A 24,898-nucleotide genomic window follows, 5' to 3' on the forward strand; every position below is an offset into this window, starting at 1 on the left:
CATTTGCGACAGATCTATGTACATACTTTTTAAAATGAGGTTTCCAAACCAGATGCAGTATGCCATTCCCTTACAAATGGGATAATCATCTCTATCCCTGCCAGCAAAGATGTTAGTGACAGAACCTCATGGGCCACTTTAGCAGACTATTTGCAGTGCTCAGAGAATTTCATGTCAGACTATACAATTACCCATCGATCTCTTTCATATTTCACTACCTTGAGTTTGGTACTACCTAGCTGCTATTGGTATTCTGGGATTACTGCTACCCATATGCAGTACCTTGTATTTATCAATGTTAAACTTTAATTGCCTCTTCTCAACCAGCAATAAGGGAGTATAGCTCAGTGGTAGAGCATTCGACTGCAGATCGAGAGGTCCCCGGTTCAATCCCGGGTACTCCCTGATTTTTGGAGGTGGTAGATGACTTTCATCAACTGGTGAAATACCACCACTTTGCTTATTGGAGGCTTGAAGTGGTGAAACCCATGTTTAGTTTCTAGAGCAAAGTTTCCGGCATCCCCCTCCCCCCATATTTCTCCTTCAACCCATGCATGGTACTAAGTACTATAGGTTTTGATACCTTTCGTGTTTGGGGTTTTCATAAAAAAAAAAAAAAAAAAAAAGAAACCTCCCATCTTACCCCTCCATTCATTCCAAATGCCTGTCCAGCTCAGCCTTAAATTTATTTAGGCTGTCAACTTCCACAACAAAAGATGGAAGTCTGTTCCACCAATCAACTACCCACTGGCTAAAAGCAAATTTCCATACATCTATTCAATTTATAATACAGAATTGCATACAAATTAAAATTTATCACGAAAGACTTACCCGCACAGGTGCAAGTGCACTTGGAGAATAATCACCTAATTTCATTTCAACTTAAGAGCTCATGGGTACGCATCTACTCCTCCAGAATTCAAGAACATTTGTTTATCTTAGATTATTTTCATTATTTGCTGACAAATTTCTTAGCCCCTTCATCCATTTCTGCATGAAGGGGCTTAGCCCCTTCATGCAGAAATGGATAACTGTGCATATCTTAATTTGTCTATGTTTCAAATAGGGCAGTCATTTTAGTTTAATGGCCAAATATCAATAACATACATAACAAATAGAATAGGTTAATACCATAATTCATATATATTTTCGATATACACATGTACAAAAGTAAAACACTTTTTATCAGAATTTTAATAACAAATCGGATGAAAATATTAGTTTTCATAACGTTATTGTGCAAATTCTGAACAGTTAATTAAAGTGATCTATGTTGCATTGAAGATCAGCACAGCCTATAAAAAGATGACAGCTACCAAATCACATCAATTTTGAACACTAATTTTACAATTTAATGTGCAAACATCCAGCTATTATTTATAAGATTATTGAAATTCTTAAAAAAAAAAAAAAAAAAAAAAAACACTTTAGTGAAAAAAAAACATTGCATGCTACTTTTTGATGTGAAAACTTCAGGCTGAAGTAAATCCAGTTTGTCACAAAAATGTGACTTGGAAATGATGCTAATATAGTCGCAAAAATGTCAAATGGAAACAATACAAATTACATCACTTCCTAAATGACGCTAATGCAGTCACAAATGTTGATTAAGTAGTGGGTATGAGCATAAAACTTTACAGCGTTCATAACTTCAGTCCGATTTTAAAATGGTTCTGATTTTCGTCAAAGACGTTTTCACATAAAACATGTTTTGTGCATACAGGGTACTTTTTCTTTTTTCTTTTTTTTTTTAACTGAAGCTTAGCTTTAATACTTTATAATTAAATTTTGTGTAAATAAAAATATAATTATTATACAGAGATTTTTTGAGGACTGCATTGTTTCGCAAAACGTTATGCTGCAGAGCGAGTATAGTGTCTTCTTTTAACTGCAAATTAGAAATAAAAATGCTGACTTATCCCCATTTTCCTAACCTAATAAGAAAATTGCCATAAATTTTATGTTTATGATGTGACATAAGCTGATATCTCTTGTTGGCTTTCACTAATCATAATTGATAGTTGGGCATCTTCCATTTTAGTTGCGGATCCATGGTCATAATGCGAACTACTACTGCAAAGAATTGCAAGGAAGAAGAGGGGGAATAAGTAGCATTTATAAATCAAAAAGAATATGATACTCTATTCATGAATTGTAAGGGGGAAATGGGCAACGTGACAGCAACATTACTAGAGCAATCAAAAAGCAGCGTGTAAAATGTGTCAGGAGCCAGATCCTTCAATAATCTCAGGATCCTGAACCTTTTTATTTCATTGTTATTTTTGTTTGATATTAAATTTTAAGAGCAAAAAATGATTCTTGGCAAAGTTTTGTCACATTGCATACCAACCTGCATAACAGGAGTCATGGCAAGCTTTTTTACTTCTGCCTAATATTAAAGTGGATATCATTTTAGTAAATGCTTCAAAAATGGCCTAAAAGCCACTCAATAAACTTTATTTTTTCTTGCAATTTACAGCAGCATACTGATTCCCTGAAAAGAATATATATATATATTTTTTTTCTTTTTTCTTACAATTCCTTCCTTACAATTCTCAACAAGAATGTAAAGTTCACTGTGACTGCAGACTGGCTGTCAGAATAGGAAATGCAATGGTGAATCAGTTTGGTGGAACATAAGCACTGGAAAACAAGAATGAGAGTAAGAGTGCACTATATGCCTAATGATTATAATTGGTATACCAAACAACTATAAAGAGAAATAGAGTGGGCCTGTAAATCAAAATGTCTTATAATGGGAAATTTTAACTTTCTAGATATTGACTGATACTTATGAGTTGGTCACTCACACACTAGCAAGACTTTTGTGGATTTATTGGATGACAGTTTTCTACAACAGCATGTTAGAGTGGCAGCAAGAGAGAGAGTAACACTCTCTCTTGGCTTAGACATAATTGGATGTCAGATGAACTAATGAGACTTTCTGCAGAGACAACAAATGCATGGGACACAAATTATCAGGTGATACAGAAGCCTATGGCAGATATAAACTAGTCTGCAATCAAGTCACAAAGGAGGTTGGGCAGGCCAAGGCAGATTACAAGGAGTCTTTTGTAAAGAATTCCAAGAAAAGTGATAAAGACTTCTTTACATATATTAACAGTTTAAGTAAGACTAAATGCAACTGGGCATAATATTTTTAAGAGTTATAATTATCTATATAATATCAGGATGAGCACAATATGAGATACCGTTGAAATGATTCCCTTTACACTACTATTGTAGTTTTTCCTTTAGGAGTTGTCTATGGTGTTTTTATACTGATATTATATAGATAATTATAACTCTTAAAAATATTATGCCCAGTTACATTTAGTCTTACTTAAAACATTATCATGGTACACCTTTTGGCATCTCTCATATTGTGGGATTATATTCACAACTGGATTGTCGTGTTTGCAATACCAGAGTGCCTGCCCACCCACTGATGAAAGGCCAACAGGCCTTGAAATGGTGCCGTCTAGGTGCCCACATAGAATAAGTAACAATAGTCTTCTCTATTAATGAAGCATTACTTTTGAGGTAGTGCATTACATGGTAACTCGTGAAGGATGAGCACAATATGAGATACAGTTGAAATGATACCCTTTACACTACTATCATAGTTTTTCCTTTAGGAGTTGTCTATGGTGTTTTTTACACCGATATTATATAGTATATTAACAGAAGGAAGGGGTTGAATCACATTGGTAAACTTGATGTCACTGGTTTTACTGTTGATAATACTGCACGTTGCTGACAAACAATAAGTATTTTGCATTTACATTCACACAGGAGGAGTTCTTTGGGAAGGAGAATTCCAGAAATTCATCAAGTCTAACAAGGAGCTAAATGATTTTTTGATAACTGAGAGTGGAAGAGAAATGGTTGAAGTTAAACATAAACAGGCACCTGGGGTGGATGGGATCTATCCAATTATATTAAAGGAGGCAGCAAAGGAAGTAAACAATTAGCCATAATTATGACAACATCTTTGAATTCAAGAGAGGTCCTTGTGGAGTGGAGATGTGCGGATGTATTCCAAATTCATAAAGGGGGATCAAAGGGTGACATGAGTAATTACAGACCTGTTAGCTTAACTGTTATTACAGGGAAAATAATGGAGTCACTACTTAAAAGAAGTGATGGAGGACCATCTAGACAGGAGTGCAGTTATACTTCAGTCACACCATGGGATCTTGTCTGACCAATTTTATTGGATACTATGATGCAGATTGACAAAGGAAATGGATGCAAAAAACAATTTTGATATAGACTTCAGGATCGCTTTCGACACACACTGTTGCACATAAAAGACTGCTGTACAAATTGGAGCAGTGTGGTATTAAGGAAATTACTGCTATGTAGAAAGGGATGGCTCAATGGGAGAAGACAGTGGTTATCAATGGACATTGCTCTTCGTGGACTAATGTTATTAGTAGAGGCATTTTGCATCTACATTCACACAGAAAAAAAGGGTTGGGAATCCCACAGGATTCTTCAGGGTTTGGTGCTACGCCAATTGTTTTCTGTATTAAGGAAGGTATGCTGCTACAATAAGATCTAGAAAAAATTAGGTGCATGGGGTAAGAAATAGCAACTGAAGTTTAACATTGACAAATGCAAGCTACTGCATATAGCATTATCTTGTAGCTGTAATCCCAGATTAATGTACCAACTCTGTTCTTACTACACTCAGGTTAGTGGAAAATGAAAAGGACCTGGAGATAATTGTGCAGTCAGATGTGAAGTTTGGTCAGTGCAGACAGGCTGCCAAGACAGCTCATGAGGTTTTGTCAATGATATACAGCAATTTTGCTAGAAGGGATATGGAGGTGTTTATTCCATTGTATAATGCAGTGGTCAGGCCACATCTTGAGTACTGCAGACAAGTAATGCATTTAGGAAGGATGTAGAGCTACTGCAATGGGTACAGAGAAGGGCAGTGACGATGGTAAGGGGGAACAAAAGGATGCTCCTACCAAGAAAGGCTTCAGTTCTGCAAACTGCAGTGTCTGGAGATGACACCAGTGAGGTGATCTGATTGAGGTGTTTAATGCATGAATGGCTTGAGCAAACCCAATGCTGAGGGAATTCTTCCTCTTGCTCAAACTGTGCATGAGGGGGACAAAAATTCAAATTGAGGAACGATGGTGCAGAATAGATGTGTGGATGCTGTATAAGCTAGCTTTTTTGCATCATTTATCACTATTAATACCAATACTAAAACACACACACACAAACACATATACAGTGGATTCCAGTTATTTGGGGCAGCTATTTATTTCGGGCAAATCTTAAAAAACAGAACCCAATAGAGAAAATAGCCAGGGTTTACTTCGCTTAATTGGGACAAAATGCCGTTTAATCGGGGCAGGAGACCGCAGCACTCAAGATTACCCTACAATTGTCTCCGACCGTACCGCATAGTTCGGTCAGATTTCTGGAGGTCACAACCATAAAACAATAAAAACAATTAGCAGTCACCTGTTTATTGGGCTTTTGTGTTAGTGAAATCTATCATAAACTGATAGTAAACTCGATCTTATTGAATTTGTGATAATACTGACAGCTGGAATTCTGTGGGTTATTATGGTAAAATGTGTTTACACTTCTATGGAATCTTCAATCATAAAAAAAATAATTTTCAGAATACTCTCTCTTCATTCCTATTTTTAAAGCTTCGTAATTTGTTACTCTGTTCCCACTTGCACATATTGTGTTACTTGCAATTTGTGTGTGCCGTGTTCTTTGTTATTGATAGCTTATCTTTTTACTGTTTTAAATTTTAACCCCCACCCACAAATGACAGTGAACAGAAATGTCAACTAGTTTAGTTAGTATGTAGATATTACAGTACGTATTAATTCTTGCGAATTTCACGTATCATTTAATTTTTTAATTGGTAAGGTAATAAAGGGTAAATGTGTACTTAATATATCTTTACTTTTATAGCCTGTGGATAATATTCCTTCTATTTTCACCAATTAGAATCGCTGTTTAATTGAATTAAAATTCAATTCACAAATGTGATCACAATGGCCGGTGCTTATTACACACCATATAGTGAACGGTACTTTACAATGGTGACTCCATTGTAACGTGATTTGATTGTACAGTGAAACAATTGTAAAGGAAGGGGGCATTGTATTTTTAACTATTTACATGAAACCTCGGATAATTGGGGCAGCCGCTTAATCGGGCCAAAATGCACTAGTCCCAATGTGTCCAAAATAACCAGAATCGACTGTATATACAAAAACTTACTTTTCAGTATGCACATAGGATTGTTTGTTTCAGGATTTATTAGACGCATCGGAAACTATGGCTATAGTGTGCCACACTTTTCAGTATGCACATAGGAAAGTTTGTGTGTATATATATACACCCACATATGAGTTGTGATGAAAAGTTCAGACTGCTTTGCCATTTTGAAATTGCAGAATCTTAGCTGGTTGCAACCTGTTTGATGACAACTCATCTAGAGACATAGTAATACATAAATCACCTGTATATATAAATCACCTGTTTAACTGCACCCAGTCTCAATTTTTATCATCTTCATCATCCTACAATAGATATGTGCAATAATATATAAATATACACAATATTACCACCACACAGTGAAGGTAATATCAGAATAATATAATTATAAATACAAAAAAAACTAGGTGTACCACTGAGATCAGGCAGACAGCAAATTCAACAGTTGACAATGTCCTTGATTAGGCTGAGAGTGTCATCATCCACTGTGTTTACAATGGGCATCAGCATCTCCCTATGTAGGAATCTACCTCCCAAAGCTAGACAGTTGTCTGTTGTATGGAGAAGAGGGCATGAGCACAGGCTTGGTGGAGGAATCTGAGATCCTTCCTGTCACTATCTGCAGCGCAAAGGAAAAATGCTTGTCCTGAATGAAGAGTTTCAGATGTGGAATTGTGAGCATTGCTGGGATACTGGTGGTTTGAATGGCTGGGAGGAGGAAATTCTCTCCCAGGGATACACTCGTATCACGCGTTAGAGTGGTTATCATCCATGAGGGTCAAGGTATGCTTGGACAGAAGGACAGTAATAAACTACAACACATTCCCACAAATGTAATGATTGATGCTGGAGAAGGGAACGGGCCAATATTGCATTGAAGGCTGATTGAATATATATAGATAGATCATAAGAAGCTCCTCCCTACCTTCCATGGTGCTGATGATTGATGCAGAGATGAGACTAGCAATGGCTGATTTCCCTGATGCAGTAAAATGCATTTGATGAGACAATAGGTCTAAACTGATTAATGCTGGTGGAAAAATGGGTTTTTGGGAACTGTCAAATCTTGTATTTGTTCTACTGTGGAGGAAAGAAGTGGTCCTACTAAGAACCTTTATTATAACGTTAAGATCGGCTGGTTAGAGTTGCTAAGGCTAGGATGAGAAATCCTTGGGAACTGTGGGGAATTTTGAGAAGCATGCTGGTTTTCAAAGTGAGAAATGTGGGTTAGCCATTTCTCCAGATCCAGAGTATGGCATTTAATGGGAGCCTTTGTTATATACGGGCTTTCCAATTCTTAATGCAGAGGTTGGATGATTCTTAATGACAGCTACTTTTCACTACTTGAACACAGCTCTCACCCATGCCATCTGGCAACTTTTCCAGGACTGGAAAAGTTGCCAGATGGTACAGTCCCAGAGAGAATGCCAGTGGGTGGCAGAAGCAGCAGAGATATATTTGTAGGGTTGAAGATATTTTGTAGTGGTAATTTTTCTTACATTTCTGACATTTTTTTAGGGCTTCTTAGAAAGGTAATGTGATTCACATGATGATGGGTAGATGGTCTGACAGACAGGGTCATGGGTCATTTCCATCTGGTGGGACACACTGGTGAAAGCCAGGTCAAACAAGTTGAGGCCTCTGGTTAGTTCAGGATTTCTGTTTCAAGTTTAATGTTCTGATGGGAGGACTGGGAATCTAATCTACAGCAAGGCTAGGCTTAGTGGCAGGTTGAAATCTCCACATACGACTTGGATGGCTGAAGATTGTTGAGAAGCCAGTTGCTGATTTCCTGTGTGATGTCCATCAAAGGATATGGGACATGTAGGCTACTACAATATTTATCAGAATAATGCAGAGTTGAGAGAGAGAGAGAGAAGGAGCACTTCTACAGCTACTGGTGACAGAAAGAATGAACATGGATAAAGGTTCAGGAACTATTAGCAATTCCAAAAGAAGCCTATGAGTAATGCTTACAGAAGCTGCAGAATCATTCAAATCAGGTTATATTGTGCCAAGTATATATTGTACTTCAAATCTGAATAGCCTTTAAGCTTTATCATTTCCCTAATATCAGCCAACAAGTATCACACCTCATACATTTAAACACTTCTACATCTGCACTCACTAAAAGATTAAATGAAGTTAACAAGCTGTAAAAACTTGAATGTATCTCCCAAATTGTCATTGGATAAAATCTGAATGAGTACAGAGGCACTGATTTATGAAATATTCATATTTAGGTAAAATGGGCTGAATTGTGAAAAAGGTGCCATAGTATCTACACAGGATGACTATCTACAGTGTACAAAGCCAAGCAAGAATAACTTCCTCCCAGCAAACCCTACTGACTAGACTGCCAAGATGCAGTTATAGCTTAAGTTAATATAGTTTATTTCTGGTGTGCCCATACCTGGTATAACCCTTTCTGGATTAATACAAAAATGTGAGTCCTGGGCTGTGATTTTCTTCATGAAGATTTCAAATTTTTAAAATGGAAACTTTATACATGATTAATTTTAAATATTAATCCCCTCTTTTCTTATTTTGACTTGGTTGCTCAAAATTAGTGTAAAATTATTGTCAAAAATCAAATTAAAAAAAATTACTTTTTTTGATGAAATAATATCCTCTACATCTCTTTGTGCATCACTTTAATCAACATCTGAATCTGAATTTCAGAGTTTTGTAAGCCCAAATTGGGCTGATAGGTGCAGTCTCCTCCATCAATATTGAAAGTTATTTTCATGCTGCCATCTATTTTAAATTGAGTGTACAATTACTTGCACACATACATAAGAAATGATACAACTTACTCGAAGCTTTCAAGACAAAACAACATTATTTAAAGTGTACCTGAAATAACCTTGAATACTAATATATATATATATATATATACACACACACATGGATTTGTTAAGGGGTGATCTTGTCTGACCACTCCAATTAGCATTAGTAGAGGCATTTGATGCAAGAAAGCAAGCTTATGCAGCATCAGCAAAAAAAAAAAAAAAAACTTCCACTTCACCCCTCCATTTGTTTGAAATACCTGTCCAGCTGAGCTTTAAATTTATTTAGGCTATCAACTTCCACAACAAGGGATGGAAATCTGTTCCACCAACCAACTGCGCGCTGGCTAAAGGCAAATTTCCACACATCTATCCTACATCTGTCTTTCCTCAATTTGAATTTATGCCCTCTCAGGTGATTATTCTGAGCAAGAGGAAGAATCCCATCAGCATTGAGCATGCTCAAACCATTCAAGGCTTTATACACCTCTATCAGATCACCTCACCCGTGCCTAGTCTCCAGACACTGTAATTTGCAAAATTTAAGCCTTTCTTCGTAAGAGCAACCCTTTGTTCCATTCACTAATCTTGTTGCCCTTCTTTGTACTCGTTCTAGCAGCTCTACATCCTTCTTGAAATGAGGCCTCCAGACCTGTGTACAGTAGTCTAGGTGTGGTCTGATCATTGCCTTATACAAGGGAATAATCACCTCCTTATCCCTGCTAGAAAAATTCCTGTATATCATTGACAAGACACCATGAGCTACTCTTGCAGCCCATCTGCACTGCTCGGAGAACTTCATATCTGCCTGCACAACCACCCCCAAGTCCCTTTCATTCTCTACCACTGTCAGTGTAGTACCACAGAGTTGATACGTTGCTCTGGGGTTGTTGTTTCCCATATGTACTTTACATTTGTCAATGTTAAACTTCATTTGCCACCTCTCAGCCCATCTGTTCAACCTTTCCAGATCCTGTTGCAGCAGCATAGTGTCAGTAGTGCCCTTAACAACGCTGCCAACCTTTGTATCGTCTGCAAACTTGGACATTAAGCTTGATATGCCATCATCAATATTATTTATAAATACAGAAAACAATAATGGATCCAACACTGAACCCTGAGGGACTCCACTAATAACATTAGTCCACGATGAGCAGTGTCCATTCTCTCTCTCTCTCTCTCTCATACCACTCTGTCTTCTCCTCCTCAACCACCCCTTTATCAATAGCAGCAATTTGCCTCCAATGCCACACTGCTCCAATTTGTTCAGCAGTCTTCCATGTGCAGTATCAAAAGCCTTTCTAAGATCCAAGTATATAATATCAAAGTTATTCCCTGCATCCAGTTCTTTTGTGACTGCATCATAGTATCCAATCAAATTGGTCAGGCAAGACTTTCCCTTAACAAAATCATGCTGTGCCTGAGCTATAATTGAAGTCTTGTCTAGATGATCCTGCAGTGCTCTTTTAACCAGTGCCTCCATTAATTTTCCTGGAACAGAAGTTAAACTCACAGGTCTATAATTAATTGTGTCAGTCTTTGATCCTCCTTTGTGTATTGGGGTCACATTTGCACATCTCCAGTGTATGAGTCCAAGGAAGCTCTCATAATTATGGCTAAGGATTTGCTTACTTCCTTTGCTGCCTCCTTTAATATAACTGGATAGATCCCATCCACCCTAGGTGCCTTTCTTGTGTTTATCTTCAACAATTTCTCCTTCACTTTACTCTCAGTTATTACAAGATTATCTAGCTTACTGCCAGAGTTGAATACACCTCTGGCATTCCCCTCACTGAATAACTCCTCATGTGTGAATTTCAATGCAAAATATTCATTTAGTTTGTTAGCTACATGAGCAGGATCATCAACAGTTGAACCATCGATATCAAGTGGGCCAATCTGATTCATCCTCTTCCTTCTCGAGTCTACATAAGTAAAGAACTCTTTGCTGTTTTTCTTTGCATCGCTTGCCAAAGATGTCTTGTAATCTGCCTTCGCCTGTCTAACCTTCTTTGTAATTTGGTTACAGATCAACTTATATCTATCATAGTCTTCTGTGTCACGTGTTAATTTATATGTATCCCATGCATTTTTCTTGTCTGCCATATGTCTCATTAGTTCATCTGACATCCATTTAGGCCTAAACCTTGAACAATATTTCTTAGTTGGTATGTAAAGCCTAGTAGCTTCCAAGATAAGTTCTTTGAATGCTTCCTATTTTGAATTTGCTGTTGGTAACATCATCAGTTGGTCCCACTGTATAGAATTTAAATACTCTCTCAGACCATCGTAGTCACCTTTACCCGATGGTAGTTACCTCTTTGAGTAAATCTCACTTCAGCACACTGTGATCACTGCCATCTAGTAGTTCCTTTATCTGCAGATTCTTAATGCATGAAGAATCACTAATGATAATCAAATCAAGAGTATTATTCCCTCAAGTTGCCTCTCAAACATGCTGATTTAGAAAACAATCATCCAATAAATCCACAAAAGCCTTGCTAGTGTGTGAGTGACCAACCCACAAATTCCAGTCAGTATCTTGGAAATTAAAATTCCCCATTATAAGACTCTCTGATTTACTGGCCCACTCTATTTCCCTATACAGTTTTTTATTATACTCATCAGAGTCATTAGGCCTATAGCACACTCCTACTCTCAATTTTGATCTCCCAATGCTTATGTCACACCAAACTGACTCAACACTGCACTGTCCAGCAATTTTGACTGGCTTCACTTCCTTGGATTTTATGTGTTTCTTAACTAATAGCATAACCCCTCCTCCCTTCCTATAGACGTACTCCCCAAATTCCAGTTCTGCATTCCTTATATCTGTGTGACACCACGTCTCTGATATCCCAACAATATCCGCCTTTGATGTTCTGAGCAATACCTCAAATTCACAAATTTATTTACCAAACTCCTAACATTGGTGTACATGCACGTATACATGCACCTGTTCCTATTCTTAGCTACCCTAACACAACCCATGTATTTACTTGTACCGCAATGACTCCCAGCAGTCTCTGAAATATCCTGCATCTTGTTTTCCAGGCTTCTGCTCATTCCAATAGAAGCAGTGCAAGAATCACTTTCACCTCTGCCAGTGGCTACTGTTAATCTATTAGTCCTTGTATCCCCCCAAGCTAGCAGTTTTCCGACCCACCTAACACTGCCTCGATAGCATCAGCAAATATCCTTGCACCCCTTTCTATTCCCTGTAGAAGCAGTCTCTCCTGTTAACAAGTACAGACCAGGCTGAAAAAAAATTCTACCCCTGGAGCCTTGCACAGTCTTTCCAGGGCCGAATTGATCGACAAGGCTCTCATCATATACTCCCTCCTATCGTGTCTGGGCAGAATTGCAGACACTTTCAAATTCAACCCTAATTCACGGCTTTTTTCCAACAGTGACCTGTACTTGTTAAGTAATTCTGCCGGTCTCCTACTCTTAATATCATTAGTGCCAACGTGTACAACTATATCACCTTTTGTGCCCTTAAAAGATGATATCCGCTCAACAATGTCATCAACCTTTGCCCCTGGTAGACATACCCTGGTCCTGTTCCACCTATCCTTTTTTACAAAGCATGTTGCCCGTTTCCCTGACAATAGAGTCACCAACAACTACTAGTTCCTGTGGGACCAGCACATTGTGCCTTGGGGGTTGCCGCTGTGTTGCATAATGACCAAGTGCCAAGCTCTGGCATTGATGTGGGCTGCTGAGAGCTTGATGGTCCCCTCAATTTAGATCCTTCGAGGGCATCCACCCTCTCCTTCAATTGGATACTATGATAACAAAGGAACTGGATGCAAAAAAATAATTTTGACATCATTTACTTAGATTTCAGAAAAGCTTTTGATATTATGCTTAAAAGACTGCAGTATAAACTGGAGTGGAATGGCAAATAGGGGCAAATTACTGTAATGGACATAAGAGATGGTTGAGTGGGAGAAGACAGAGTAGGCACTTATTCTTGGTCTACTGTTTTTTGTGGCATTTCCCACAGTTCACTGCTGGATCCATTGTTGTTTTCAATATTTACTACTAATAATAATGATGAAGGCACACCACCAAGTTTAATATCTAAGTTTGCAGATGATACAAAGATTGGCAGGATATGCTACCGCAACAAGATCTGGAAAAATTAGGTGGATGGGTTGAGAAGTGAATTGAAGTTTAATATTGAAAAATGTAAGGTACTGCATATAGGTAGTAATAATCCCAGAATAACATACCAACTGTGTGGTACAATACTGAAACTAGTGGAGAACAAAAATGATCTGGGGGGGAGTGGATACATAACTGTGCAGTCAGACATGAAGTTTCTGAGCGATGCAGATAGGACAGCTCATGCAATTTTGTCAAAATTACATAGGAATTTTGAAAGCTGGGATAAGGTGATTGTCTCATTGTATAAGGCAAGGGTTAGGTCACCTCTTGAGTACTGCATATAGGTGTGGAAGCCTCATTTTAGGAAGGATGTTGATCTGCGGGAATGAATATTGAGAAGAGCAAAAAAAAGAATTATTCACACATGTGGGTACTCTTATGAAGAAAGGCTTCAATTATGCAATATGTGGAAACTAGGCATCTGCAGACAGATCTAAGGATCTGAATGGAGTAAGCTAAACGTTGAGAGCTTTTTTCCTTTTGCTCACACTACAAACAAGGGGGTATAAATTCAATGGCTGCAGGACAGATGTGTGGAAATTTACTTTCAGCCAGAAGACAGTTAATTGTTGGAAAAAACTCCCACATGGTGGCTGTGGAAGTGGGTACTTTGAGTGGATTTAAGGAGAACCCAGACAAACTATTAAGGATGTTCAGTCAGGTGATGTGAGAAGTGTGTTGCGTGTTTTTTTGGCTACTGCTGTATAAGTGCCTTTTTGCATAATTTGCATTACTGATACTAAATCTTAAACTAATACATGCATCATGGTCGACACGCAAAAAAACGTATATATTCATATGTACTCTGGAAAAGGTTTAGAGTAGTGATCTGCAAAACATTTATTTGAGTCACACACACACACCCTACCTAGCAGCTTTATAATATGCCAGTTCTCAATCTAATTTTACATCTAAAATTCTCATAATAAGAAACACAAAAATATTAAAACTCATGCATAATCATTATATGCCTATAAAATATCGTTAGAATTAGGAGTAAAGGCATATGATGCAAGAAAGCAAGCTTATATTCTATGACCAAAGGAAAAAAAAAAAAAACATCCTATTTCACCCAACCATTTACTACAAAAGTTTGTCTAGTTATGCCTTGAATTTATTTAAGGTTATGCCGACAAGATGGCATTATTCTGGAAGAAGATGCCTCAGTGCACCTATATAGCCGTGGAAGAGAAGAAGGGCCCAGGATTCAAGGTGGCATGAGATCGGGTTACGAAGCTAGTTTGCAGCAGGCCATATGACAAAGTCTGGCCTAATTTTCTGCGTGCAGAACCCAAGAGCTCTTAGAGGATATAACAAGAATATACTGCCTGCGTACTGGATGTGGAATGCAAAAGCCTGGATGACAAAGAACCTCTTCCTGAATTGGTTCCACTATTGCTTCATCCTCAAAGTCAAGGAATACCTGTAGGAAAAGGAGCTTCCACTTAAATTCCTTCTCATGTGCTGGACAATGCCCCATGACACCCAAGTGATGCACAAGACTATGCAAATGAAGATTTAGAGGTGGTCTTTCTACCCCCCCCCCCCAACACTACCTCCCTTATCCAGCCACTTGCCCAGGTGATAATTAAGGCCTTTAAGGCCAACAGGTGTATGGAAGAGGTGTATGGACCGAATCATTGAGGCCAATGGACAGTGACGACAACCTCGACGTTATTCAGCTTTGGAATTCAGTTTCATCATAGCTGACAGTCTCTTCCTAATAAAACATGCTTTGGTAGGCATCAAGGATAAGTCTGTAAACGCCCTTTGGAAGAACTTGTGGCCTGAGGTTGTACATGACTTTGGTCCAGATGAACAGCGCAAGAAAACCATCGCAGAAATAAAGGAGTTGGCCAGGAGAATAGGGGCGTAGGTTTCAAGGACTTGGAGGAGGAGATCAACAATTTAATTGATGGAAAGGCAACAACACTAACGGATGATGAACTTGAGCTTGTTTGTTCCAACTCGGAGGTTGAAGAAGTTCGACTTGGAAAATCTAGCGCATGTAATGCGTGATGTCAAATGCCTAGTGGGCTTCTACGAATAAAATAACATGATTCATGCAATGAAGTTTGAGGAAAGCCTCGACGATATTTTAACACTACTCACAGCCATGTTCAATGAGTTCAAACAAAAAAAAGGCAGCTTCCCATCACAATTTTCCCAAAAAGGACAACTTTTACATCGATGCCTAAAACTCCCCGTACCACCAAACTAGAAGTCTCGACATCAGCCAACCTTGCTTCTTCTCCAGCCTCTGAGACCCCTACTACTGAGGAGTACTGAATCCTGTGGTGAATACCCTGGTGCATGCCTTGTTCTTAACTAGGTAAAAAAATTTTGATACAGTACTATATTTTTGAAACATGGGTCTAAAATGTTATTATTGTAAAACACAAAACATTTCAAACACATTTATCTGTTAATTGTAAATGGCTGCGTAAGTGTTTAGGCATATGTAGAAAACATCTGGGGCTATTTGGGCGAGAGTACAGATTTCACATTTTCGCAGGAAGTGTTGATACATCACACTCGTGAATATGGAGATCCAACTGTATTAAAATAATCACAGTTTTAACTTTATACTGCACAGAAACTCAAAATGGTTCAGATTCAATAAATTGAGATTACCACAGATCAAAAAGTTAAGCATACCGATGATTTGCTGATTTCATTTATAAAAGTTGCGGTCTCTGAAATGAATAAATTTATTCATTTAAAACAGTGAATAAATTGGTGTGTGTGCACACACGCAAGTGCGTATTAACTAAGAACAGTTGAGATTCAATAAATTCAAACTCCTTGCAGATCAGAACTCTCATCGCTAGATCAGCAACTTCTTGAAACAAGCTGCCAACGATCACATAAAAAAAAAAAAAAAAATTCAGTAGTATTAATTGAAAAGTGAGTGCATCCCGAGGACTCTAATGAATAAAGAAATTCTAGTATTACAACCATAGCATTTAATTATCTCAGTTGAAATCTTGCCAGTCACAAAATACATAGGCCAAGTTAATGCTCAATATATTAATTTGAGTTATTCCAGAAAAAGCTTTTAGAGTTTCCCGTGGCACGAAAGCTTCATGTTATGGGAAATTTACAAGATGAACATGTTCGTGCAAAGCATCATTTTAGTTCATTCGCAATATGAGACATAACAAAAATCATACCATTTCACCTAATTCGATGATTTACTACAAACTAAAATGATGCTTTACACTAACTTGTTCATCTAGTTATTCCATCAATTACAATATATTAGCATAATAAGATTGTGTTACAGGAAGTAATACTGTACAATTCAACAGTTGGTTTTTAAGTGTGTAGGATTAACATGGTAAGAAATAAGACGTAAGCATATTTTCTTTTCTTTGATTTTTATATAATTCATTTGTAAAGTACAATACATTTATCACATATCATCATCATCATTTGATGCAATTTCATTTATATGTAAGTGAGTGAGTTTGCCCTCAATACCTGTACGATTAACTGCCATTAAGGGAAGAAGGGCTGATTTTAAACTAACAAAGAGAAGAGGGAACATTACCTCTTGAGCAGCTAGGAGTTGTTTAGTTCGGTGTCGTTCCTAATGAAATAAAAGTATGATATAATGTAACCAACTATTACACCTTATTCCCCCCCTCCCCTCCCCCTTTTTTTTTATTAACACACAAAAATAAATACTTGAAAAAACTGCATTAAAGATAGACAGCAAATGCTGATTAATATTAATTCAACATCAGATAGTTTAGTCAGGAAATTAGAACTACAATTTCAATGAGATGATTGTATATGAAGTTAAGGAAAATGTTAAATGTTTTGTATGGAGCATCACAATTTACTGGAACTAAGACATGGGCATTAAAGAAGAGAAATATTAGAAGAATTGAAGCTTTTGTGATGTAGTTATGAAGGAGGCTTAAAAAGATATGGATAGATAGATAGGATTAGGTATGAAAAAGGAGGGTACAAGAACTCAGACATAATTGCTATAAAGAAAAGAAAGAATTGGATTGAGCATGTACTGAAGGAGGATATGTTAAGGAATATAACTGAAAGGAAGGCATTACAGGCTAAAGAAGAGGGGTGTGGTCAGGGAGAGATGCAACTAAGTTCTTCCTGTTGTGAACTGTTGTTACAAAGAACATACATAATGGCAATCAGATAGTTTAAAATACTGGATCATTCAAAGTTATTGATACTGCTTAGTGAAGAGACCAGGCTTTGTACAGTTTTCAAGCATATTATTTTAAAATACTATTAACTTTTAATTAAAGCATAATATAGTAAAACTTCATAAATCTGACCTTCTGAAATACACATTTTTGAAAATTTCCATAAAATGGGCAGAACAGCAGTGATGCAATGGGTAACAACTTTAACATCCAATTTATAAGCCAACTGCATTATACTAAAAAAATAAATTTACTTAAATGTTTTATATGAATACAGGACTGCTTGAAACACCAGGCTAAATGGGCTATGGCTAAGGGGCACCAACCTTTTGTGTTTGTTATTTTTCTATTTAAATATTTAGTATTCTGCTAACTATAAGAGAGCACATCATGTTATTAGCCCATTAACAGCCATTGTCCCATTTATGGGACGCAACTTTTAATAAAAATAATGGAAATGCAGAAAACTGGATTACATGCAGCACAGTAGTTTGAAACTGATCTATAATCACGGCGTTTATTGTCAGATGGCGCTGAAATACAAAAAGTTGGGACAGAAAGCACAAGTTTTTTGTTTTCGAGCATGTGTGTGTCATAAGAATGATAAGTGTATAAAAGTTTCTCTGTTTTTTCAAACACTAAGGGCTCTAAAAATATATTCTAGAACAGTTGCTTTTTTGTGATTCAACTAAAAGGGTAAGCCACCTACACTATTATGTATGTTGATGTCCCTTTTTTTTTTTTTTTTTTTTTTGATGTTTTGACTCAAGAAACGTGGATGTTTCTCGAGTCAAAACGAAATTTTAGTGGTTTACCTTTGTAAAAATATTATATAACAAAGCCATGAGCGGTGGAAAGTACACTGTTAGAAAATATCTAACTACAAAAGAGATAGAGGAAATGTTTGCAGATCCTGCATTTTGGGAAGACATGGATAATGATGATGTTGATGTTCCAATCATTCCTCCAGATCCTGATGAGCTAACTGACACAGAATTTTGAAGAAAATAATCTTGAAGGAGAAGTGGAAGATGTTGCAGGTACCCTAGAGTTATTTACACCTATAAATGACGAATATGAATTGAGCAGCGATGACAATGCACTGGCTGTAAAAAAACGTAAGCTGTGTAAAGTGACGAACCATCTTCCGTGTAATGAAGATACATCAGGAAGCGTTTCAAGCCTATCAGAATCTCGCAATAAATACAAAAAATCAATTTCTTAAACAGTGCAAAAACAAGTCACATAAAAGGAAAAACACCAGAGTGGACAAAGAATGAAATACAGTACACTGAGACGAATAGTTTACACCCCAAAATAATTTTGAAACTGTTACACCTCTGTTATACTGTAAAACAGCAGTTGAAATTTTTGAAGAGTTTTTTTTCTCAAGACATTATTGATCATATAGTAGAGCACAGTGCATTGTACGCACAACAAAATAATGACCCAAATTTTTCTCTTAGTGCCGATGAATTGAGAACAAGCTCCGGATGATGGTATACCTTTAGTATACAATGCGATGCCAAGAAGACGATTCACGCCTTGATATAAACGACAAAATGTTCAAAGTACGACCATATTTTTGCTTTAGCATATTTTGATATACTAAAGCAAACTCTGGTGTTTATGTAGTTCAAGCGTTTATTTATATAATTTTGAAACATATTGTGGCAAAACTGAGAAAATGGAGGGACCGTTGGAAGTTCGAGTTATTACAAACCTAATTTCATCAATACCTACTGACCAATATGAAAAACATGAACTGTTTTTCGACAATTTCTTCACCAGCCATGAAATAATGTGCCACCTTAGAGAGCTGAGAATGAAAGCAACCGGCACAGTCCGAGAAAACCGAACACAAAAGTGTCCTTTGATTTCTAGCAAGCAAATGGAAAAAGAGAAGGATTGGGGCTATTTTCATTATAGAATCGACCAATCAAATGAAGTACTTGTGCTAAAATGGAATGATAATACACCGGTTTCACTTGCCACTAATTACAGTTGCATTGAGCCATTAGGACAAACAAGACATTACTCCCATAAAGACAGAATTCAAATTCCTATACCAAAGGTCATACAAGAATATAATTCACATATGTTAGATAAGCAAGTTTCACTTTATCGAATCAGAATTTGTTCAAAAAAAAATGGTGGTGGTCATTATTCACACAACTCCTAGATATATGCATTGTCAACACTTGGTGATTGTATCAAATTACAAATTCTCAAGAAAATGTATCGCTTCTGGATGTATGCAGGAAAGTAGTGTTGGCCTACCTTTCTAAAACAACTTCTGCTTCAAAAAGGCTGGGTCCACAAAAGTCTAAACTTCTAGGTGGATGAGTGAGATTTGATGGCAATGGACATTTGATAGTTCCAATAATGACACAACGAAGATGTGCTTTTTGTGGTAAAAAAAGAGACTTTGTAACACGTGATGTACCCCTACACGACATATGTTTTATTCCCTTTCACACAAAATGACTTTTTTATTATTATATGTTTGATACATAGTGTAAAACACCATTGTTTGATTTTGAATAAATTTTTTTTTTTTCTTTGTCTAATTTCCTAAATATTTCTTATTCTCAGCCAACATTCCATTTTTGGGGCGTACTTTTTTTCTGTAACCGGGGAGTGTTTTGAATAAAAATTTTTTACAATGTCCTTCATTTGAATGCTTTTAGCTGATATTAAGCAAGAAAATGGCATTTTTCTTTTAAATTCAATTCAATAATGGGTTAAGATGTGACCTAAATACAAACTATTAAGCAAGCATTTTTACTAAAAGTAAATTTCATTCTGCATATATTTTTAAAAAGGTTAACTATTCAGAAACTATTAGACTAAACAGGGTAAAATTTTAATTGCAAACACAATATTAATACAGGCAGGGCTCGCTTAACGCGAGTTCGATTAACACGGGTTTTCAGTTACGGCGATTGGAAAAAATGATACCATTTTTTACTTTACGCGATTAAAATTTCCAGTTAACGCGATCTTTTATTTCTGATAGTTGAAAAAGATTCGAATCGTGCACTAAATGTCTGACTGCCAATAAACAAGCGTTTGTCTGCTTCCCGCCTCAGTGTGTTCCATCAACTAAGTAGACGTGTTACTTGTTTGTCTCCACCTAATAAAGTCACGTGCAGACGTATTTAAAAATTCTAATTTTCTACCCCTGTTAATTATGGATAAAAGAAAGAGTGAAAAACAACGTGATTGTAATAAAAAAAAACGAAAAGTTATTAAAAAACATTAACGTGGTGCAAACCATGCGAAAATCGTAAGAGATCTAGGATACAGTGAGTCTACCGTACAAACTATTTCGAGCCGTAAGAACGAATATAAAGAGAAAGGTAAAGTTTCATCATCTTCTTTTGTCTTAAAAAATACCAGAAACAGAACTCTAATAATGATTGAAATGGAAAGTCTTTTATCAATTTGGATAGAAGATTACAATCAAAAAAGAATTCCATTATCTAAGGACAATATTCAGAGCAAAGCTATTAACCTTTTTACTAAGCTCAAAGAAACAAAATATCAAGGGGAGACTGAAATGTTTGTTGCTAGTTCAGGGTGGTTTGGACGTTTCAAAAATCGAGCACGACTGCATAATGTTAAAGTAACAGGGGAAGCTGCTAGTGCTGATGAAGATGCTGCAGCCAAATTTCCTGCAGAATTGCAAAAAATCATTCAGGATGCTGAATATGACGATCGGCAAATATTTAATGTAGACGAAACGGGCGTATTTTGGAAACGGATGCCAACTAAAACTTATTTGGCTGCAAATGAAGCATCACAACCTGGGTATAAAGTCTCAAAAGATCGACTAACTTTTATTAGGAGGTAACGCTGAAGGTGATTTTAAATTGAAACCCATGCTTGTGTACCGTGCACAAAATCCTAGGGCTTTAAAAGGATACAGCCATCGCACTCTACCAGTCATTTTTCGTTCAAATAAAAAAGCATGGATGACCAAAGCCCTATTTGAAGACTGGTTTACGTCTTATTTCTGTCCAACAGTTGAAGCCTATTGCAAGAAAAATAATCTTACTTTTAAAGCTCTGTTGATTTTAGATAATGCACCTGGACATCCTTCTGCACTTGGTGACTTAAATGAAAATGTGAAAGTTGTTTTTTTACCGGCGATACAACTTCGTTATTGCAACCCATGGACCAGGGGACGATTGCAACTTTCAAGGCTTACTATCTCCGCAGAACCTTTGCACAGGCACTTGAAGCTATAACAGGAGATAATGCAATTTCTGTACCAGAATTTTGGAAAAAATATAACATACGATTGGCCATTGAAAACAGATCTGGCAGCATGGGAAGAAGTGACAGCCAGCAATATGAGAGCAATTTGGAAGCATCTTTTACCCTGCGCAAACGATTTTACTTGCTTCAAAGATGCAGTTCAAAAAGTTATTGAAGACATAACTAATATTGGTAATGAACTTGGTTTCAAAGGCTTGGATGCGGCTAACGTTCGAGAATCACTGAATTCGCATTTAGAACAGCTAAGTGACAATGATCTCCTTCAAATAGAGCAACAACGTGCGCACGAAGAAGCTGAAGAAAAAGAGTGTGAGCCAGATGAAAATGTTACCTCAAAGGAGATAACGGTAAAAGAACTAGGCGAAATCTTTCGTATCGCAGAGAACCTTAAACAAACGGTAATGGATGTTGATCCTAACATCGAAAGAAGCATGTTATTTCGCCAGGGCCTAGAGAAGCTTGTTGTCGGCTATCGGAAATTGTATGATGAAAAAACGAAAGCCAAAACTGTTCAAACGACTGTGTTCAAATATTTCTGTAGCAAATAGTTAGTTTCTCCATTATATATTTTGAACAATAAACATTTAATTCTATAATTTTTATTATCTTTTACATGGCACGCAGTTAAAAAGTTATTTAAAAGGTATTATTTAAAAGTTATTTAAAATTCTTTATGGACATTCCAGAAGGTCAAGTACCAATTATAATTTTTCCTATTGGTTATGATATTCGATTAACGCGTTTCCGTTTTGCGCGATGCGCTCGCGGGACGAATTAATCGCGTTAATCGAGGCCCGCCTGTATATGTTTGTACTTCAAACTTTAACATACCATTAAACAGTAATATTGCATGTATTTAAAATCTTAAAATACTTTACATAGACATGGTAATTACTTTCTTGATGCTGGATCTCAGACCTCTTGATAATTTGTACAGAAAACATGACACATTATTTACAAAAAAAAAAAAAAAAAACCATGTAAATGTGGTAAGCTATACACTGAGAAAAATAATTTGTATGAGGAAGGGGAATAGAAAAAATATACAGAAAAAGGTAAAAAAAAACTTTGGAAATTGCAGAATAAAGCTGTTTTAATAAAAAATAATTTCAGTATTATGGAAATGAAATCGTTTATATTGATGTGGTTACAAAGGAACTGGATGCAAAAAATAATTTTGATATCATATACTTGGATTTCAGGAAAGCTTTTGACACTGTTGCACATGGAAGACTGTGCAAATTGGAGCAGAATGGTATTAAGAGTAAATTGCTACAATGGATAAAAGGATGGTTGAGTAGGAGAAGACAGGATGATAATCAATGGGTGCTGCTCTTTGTGGATTAGTATTATTAAGTGGAGTCCCACAGGGTTCGGTGTTGAGTCCACTGTTGTTTTGTATATTTATCAATGATATTGATGAAGGTATATCAGGTTTAGTGTTGAAGTTTGCAGATGATACAAAGGTTAGCATGGTTGGTAATGGCAGTGTGCTACTGCAATAGGATCTAGAAAATTTGGGCAGATGGGCTGAGAAGTGGCAACTGAAGTTTAACCTTGACAAATGCAAAGTACTGCATATGGGTAGAAGTAACCCCAGAGAAACGTACCAACTGTGTGGTACCACGTTTAAGGTGGTAGAAAATGAAAAAGACCTGGAAGTAATTGTGCAGGCCATGCCTTGAATACTGTGTACAGGTCTGAAGGCCTCATTTTAGGAAGGATGTAGATTTCCTTGAGTGTGTACAGAGAAGAACAACAAGATTGGTGAGGGGAATGAAGGGATCTTCTTACCAAGAGAGAGACTTAAGTTCTGCAAATTGCAATGGCTGGAGACTGGGCACCTGTACGGTGATCTGATTGAGGTGTATAAGGCCTTGAATGAGTTGAGCATGCTGAATTCTGACAGGATTCTTCCACTTGTTCAGATTGCAAGCCTATGGGGGCATAAATTCAAATTAAGGAAAGACAGATGTAGAATAGATGTGCAGATATTCACCTTTAGCCAGCAGGTGGTTAATTGCTGGAATTGTGTCGTTATGGAAGTTGATAGGTTAAGTAAATTTAAGGAGGAACTGGCCAAAATATTTAGAGGGAATGGTTGTGTGAAATTTTTTTTTTTTTTTGGCTGATGCTGCTGCTGCATAAGCTCATACACTTGCTTTCTTGCATCACATGCTACTACTACTATTATAAAATTTAATAATGAAAGCTAAACGTAAGATTGCTTTACAAGCCCAAGAAAATAAAATTGGTAGAAGAAGAACTGAAAAAGTTCAAATGGGATATCGTAGGAATGTCAGAGACATTGGACAGAACAAGGAACACTGCATATGATAGAAGGAAGAATATTTTACTCAGCAAGAAAAGACAACATACATAGAGTAGTCGTCACTTTCATAGTAAAGAAATATCTATTAAATTCAATAATAGAAATTCACCCACACAGCTCAAGAACGATAAGTTTAAGAATAAAAGGTAAAGAAAAGGAATCTTCATAAAAATAATCAAGGTATATACCCCATAATCCTCACATGATGATACAGAGACAGCTGCCTTCTATTCAGACCTACAAGAAACCATAGATAACACAAAAAAACAAAAAAGATATTTTAATTTTAATAATAATGGGAGACTTTAACACAAAAGTTGGAGGCTTTTCAACAGACTTCAGCGACGTATTAGGAAATAGAAATGAGCGAGAAGAACTCTTGAACTTTTGCACAGAAAATAAACTATTCATTACCAACACACTGTTCTACCACAGATCTCAACATAAATATACATGGACCAGATCAAAATACAAAAACTGCATTGACTACATTTTAATAAATAACAACTGTAAATCATCCATTCAAAACGTTAAAACTCTTAGAAATACAGATTTTGACACCGACCATGAACTGCTAGCAGCAACAATTAAATGGAAATTTAAAAATACGAAGCCAATGAACAATAGAGCAACATTAAATATATCACGATTTGAAGAAGACAAAATAAAGAAAATTTATGGGAAAACACTACAAGAAAAATTAGAAGATATATAAACTATTCATCATCTGTGGAAAACATATGGGAGAAAACTAAACAAATGACTAAAAATGCAAATGACATAGAAACCCTGGGAACAAAACCAAATAATCCTTGGATTACAGCAGAAATTTTAGATGTATGGACCGAAAAAACACAAATGAAAAACATCCTAAA

At 36.6% G+C, this 24,898-nt stretch overlaps 1 protein-coding gene and 1 non-coding gene across 2 annotated transcripts in view; one reads left to right on the forward strand and one right to left on the reverse strand.

Annotated features, from left to right (window-relative positions):
* Positions 1-333: 333 nt before the first annotated feature.
* TRNAC-GCA (transfer RNA cysteine (anticodon GCA)) lies at positions 334-405 on the forward strand. The gene has a single exon. It is a non-coding gene; the product is annotated as a tRNA-Cys (tRNA).
* Positions 406-16,641: 16,236 nt separating this feature from the next.
* The window catches only part of LOC150088026 (uncharacterized), a 276,978-nt gene continuing 268,721 nt past the window's right edge, over positions 16,642-24,898 (reverse strand). Inside the window, exon 21 of the mRNA XM_090369988.1 lies at positions 16,642-16,818. Within this exon, the coding sequence (XP_090226114.1) occupies positions 16,642-16,818 (177 nt within the window). The remainder of the gene's footprint in view (positions 16,819-24,898) is intronic.

This window comes from Mastigoproctus giganteus, chromosome 3 (assembly GCF_048544385.1).
Source record: "Mastigoproctus giganteus isolate SK-2022 chromosome 3, ASM4854438v1, whole genome shotgun sequence".
Taxonomy (NCBI): domain Eukaryota; kingdom Metazoa; phylum Arthropoda; class Arachnida; order Uropygi; family Thelyphonidae; genus Mastigoproctus; species Mastigoproctus giganteus.